This window comes from Numenius arquata, chromosome 1 (genome assembly GCF_964106895.1).
Source record: "Numenius arquata chromosome 1, bNumArq3.hap1.1, whole genome shotgun sequence".
Taxonomy (NCBI): domain Eukaryota; kingdom Metazoa; phylum Chordata; class Aves; order Charadriiformes; family Scolopacidae; genus Numenius; species Numenius arquata.
In genome coordinates, this window is record NC_133576.1 from 118,600,588 (window position 1) to 118,604,343 (window position 3,756).

General features: G+C 65.4%; 1 protein-coding gene across 1 annotated transcript; it reads left to right on the plus strand.

Moving 5' to 3' along the window:
* Nucleotides 1–214: 214 nt before the first annotated feature.
* On the plus strand, nucleotides 215–3,395 carry CDX2 (caudal type homeobox 2). The gene is made up of 3 exons (XM_074155848.1): nucleotides 215–719; nucleotides 2,889–3,034; nucleotides 3,228–3,395. Exons 1-3 carry the CDS (start codon nucleotides 215–217, stop codon nucleotides 3,393–3,395), a joined length of 819 nt encoding a protein of 272 aa, XP_074011949.1.
* The last annotated feature ends 361 nt before the right edge of the window (nucleotides 3,396–3,756 follow it).

Consider the following 3,756-nt stretch of genomic DNA (forward strand, 5'->3'; position numbering starts at 1 on the left):
ATAGAGCCTTGTAAACAATCGTTAATCATGTAAGTGCTGCCGGCCATTGGATTCGGACCGGGAGCCGGCAGCGCGAAGCGCGGAGCGCAGTGCGGGGCCGCGGCCCCTCCGCCTGCCCCCTCCCCGCCCCGGGCAGCCCGTCCCCAGGCAGCAGGCGGGCCGCGGCCAGAGCCCCGAGCAGCATGCGGAGAACCGCCGCCGGGACCCCGTCAGCATGTACGTGAGCTACCTCCTGGAGAAGGACGGGCCCATGTACCCCGGCCCGGTGCGACACTCGGGGGGGCTCAACCTGGCGGCGCAGAACTTCGTGGGCGCCCCGCAGTACGCGGACTACGGCGGCTACCATGTGAACCTCGACAGCGCCCAGTCGCCCGGCCCGGCCTGGCCCTCGCCCTACGCCGCCCCGCTCCGCGACGACTGGGGCGCCTACGGCCAAGGGGCCCCGCCGGCCGCCGGCGCCGTCCATGGCCTCAACGGCGGCTCCCCCGCCGCCGCCATGGCCTACAGCCCCGCCGACTACCACCACCACCACCACCACCACCCGCACGCCCACCACCACGCCGGCCCCGCGCCCCACTGCTCCGCCGGGGTCATGCAGCCCCTCAACGCCGCCAACGCCGCCGCCGCCGCCGCCCCCGAGCCTCTCTCCCCCAGCGGGCAGCGCCGCGGCCTCTGCGACTGGATGAGGAAACCGGCGCAGCCCCCGCTCAGCAGCCAGGGTAAGAGTGGGTCGGAGGGAGGCGGGCGGGCAGGGGACTGTCCCGACGACCGCTCCCCCAGGACGCCGCCAGACCCCCCGGTCACCTTGCGCCGGTCACCGGACGGGAGGGAGGTGGGGAGAAGCACCCCGCAACAAACCCGCCGGAGGGCCGGTCCTGGGAAGAACGGGGGCTGCCGTTCGACAGCGGCCCCGCAGGGAGCGGCTCTCCGCCGGGGAGCAGCCGCTGCCGGCCCCGGAGGGGGTCATGAGCTCCGGCGGGAGCAGCGTAGAATGGCCCGCGATTCCGAGGAAACGCTCTCTCTTCCTCCCGCGGCTCCGCTCGTCCGCTTATAGCCACTTAGAAGATTTTTATAACCAATTATAGTCATATAAATCATCGGCCGGTGTCGCTCCGCATTTGTTTCTGAGTCACTGGACGCCTACCCTTAATTAAGATCTCCGTGCGGCCGGGCCTCCCCAGCGGTGGCTTGCGGCTGCCCGCCGACCCCTGCGGGCTGTGCCTCCGGTGGGGCCGGGCCGGTGGGGCCGGGAGGTGCGAGGGCGTGCCCCCCCACACTCCCGGTGCCCCGGCGGCGGGAGGCCGGCCGCGGGCGCGGCGGGAAGGACGGGTCAGGCCGTGGCCGGCGCCGCGCTCCCTTGTGATGTTAATACCCCCGCAGACCTTCCTATTTTATTCCGCCCCCCCCCCCGCTCCCCGCATCTGCCAGGGGAGATGCGTGTTCCCCCGCTTTGATACACCCCTTCCACGACCGTTGCCTCCTCTTTTTCCTTTGTTCTTTTTATTTTTGGTCTTTTTTTTGAAACATATATTTATATACAGTGGCCGAAAAAAACCAGTGGCGACTTTCGCAGTAAATAACGACTTCTGGCATTCCTCTCTCCTTCGCTTGCCTTGCGCGACGGACGGCAGGGTCGGCGGGGGTCCCCGGGCGGCGTGGGCTGGGGGTCCCGGCCACGCCCGCGTCCACCGCGCCTCGGGGGAAGCCCCGGTACCGGCCGCCGGCACCAGTTTACGCCCCGGGTGGCGATGGCGGTGATGCTCTCCCAGGCCCGTCGCGCTTCCCACAGCAGCCCGTGGTGTTCCCACAGTTTGGGCTTGTGCGGTGGTGGCCGGTCCCTTGTCTCCATTCAAATTCTGCCTTTGGAGCCAGTGTTTATGTTAATGTGCAGGGCTGGGGGGATGAAAGCGCCTGCCGCCATTTGTTCAGTAGTGGTAATTCAAACAGAATGTGGCTGTCATTAAGGCTTTGAGAAGGGTTTTTCTTTGATAAGATCTCCTTGTCCTGCATTGTTTGGGATTGTGTTCCCTATTCACTGGCTCTGAGGAGTTTTCTCTGATCAGGCTTGTATCTTTACAGGGTGCTTTTGTTGTGGTTTGCGGAGAGTTTACCTGAACAAAGTCAGCCTGCTAGCCATTAAGCACCTTGGGGGCAGAGACTCCCCGCCTCGGCTCCCTGGGGAACGGGAGGGTCGGGGACACAACCAGTTAAACGAGAAACCCCCGGGAGAAAGGAGGTCAGCGGCTGCGGCGATGCACACTCGTCGGCCGCTCGCTGGCATTCGCCTTCGGATTTTGTTGGTTTTGGTTTTTCGGGTTTTCTTTTTTGAGAGCTGAAGTTGAACGTCGGGCTCCCAGGGTCACCGAAAAGTAGCTTTAGGCGCTGCCCCCACGCCAGCGGGCGGGGGAGAAGCTGGGGGAGCCGGGCCGGAGAGCGGCCGGGCCCCGAGGGGCCTCCGAGGGCCGCTCCCGGTTCTCCCCGCTTAGGTTGGTGTTTCTCGTTTGGAAATGAATCCGCCGTGTCCTGAACGGGGCTTTTCTTTCTTTTCCCTTTTCCCTTCTCTTTGTAAAAAGTTTATTCTCGGTGGAGAAGGCAAAACAAAACCGAAAGCCAACAGCAAGTGCACAACCAAGGTGTCCGAAGCACAATGCGGGGGCGGGGGGCTGGCAACCGGGGCCGAGAGCCCGCGCTCGGCTTGCCCTTACAGCCGGCGTGCCTGGGGGTTCTGCACCAGGTCCCCAAGAGAAACTGCTCCTCTCCCCTCTGTTCGCTGTTCTCAGTAAAGCCCCGGGGAGGGAGAGGAGAGCAGGAAGCCCTGCACCCGAGAGCCGCGCTCCACCCAGGCCCTTTGGCCTCGGCTTTCCCAACCCCGGCTTTGTTCTCCGCAGTTAAAACCAGGACGAAAGACAAGTACCGGGTCGTGTACACCGACCACCAGCGGCTGGAGCTGGAGAAGGAGTTTCACTACAGCCGCTACATTACCATCAGGAGGAAAGCGGAGCTGGCCTCCAACCTGGGGCTGTCGGAGAGGCAGGTCTGTCCCACGAGTGGCGCTCCCCACGCCCGCCACGTGTGATCAGGATGCGCGGAACAGGGATGCGCGGGGCTGGCAGGGATGCGAGGGGCTGGGATGCGCGGGGCCGGGATGCGCTCCCCTTGCGGCCCCTCCCGGAGGGGGACGGCCGCGGGGAACCACCCCCCTCACTCCCCTCTTTCTCCCCCGGCAGGTGAAAATCTGGTTCCAGAACAGGCGGGCGAAGGAGAGGAAGATCAACAAGAAGAAGCTGCAGCAGGCGCAGCCCGGCGGTGCGGAGCAGCTCAGCCCCGGCGCCCCGCTGCAGGCTCCCGCGGCGGGGGCGGCCGCCGCCGGGCTGGGTCCCGCCGCCCCCCAGTGACAGCGGCCGGAGGACCACAGCGCAGGGACTGCTGGAGGGGATGGCCGCGGCGGGGCCGGGCCGGGCCGAGCCGGGGCCGGGAGGGGGCACGGTGGAGCGTCTCCCCCCCGCCCCGCGTATGCACTACACCGCCCCGCGGGGCCGGCCGTGTGTACAGATGTACAGTGTATGTGTCTCGTCGTCCGGGGGAAGCGTGGCCATCTCTTTATTAATATTATTATTATTATGTTTGGGTGGGGTTTTTTTTACCCTGGAGTTTGTTAGATAAAAAGGGGGGGGCACTGCCTGCCGGTCAACCCCCGGTGAATCTCAGGGATTGGTCCAAAAGACCTTAGAAATGTTGTTGGGCTAACGATGAATT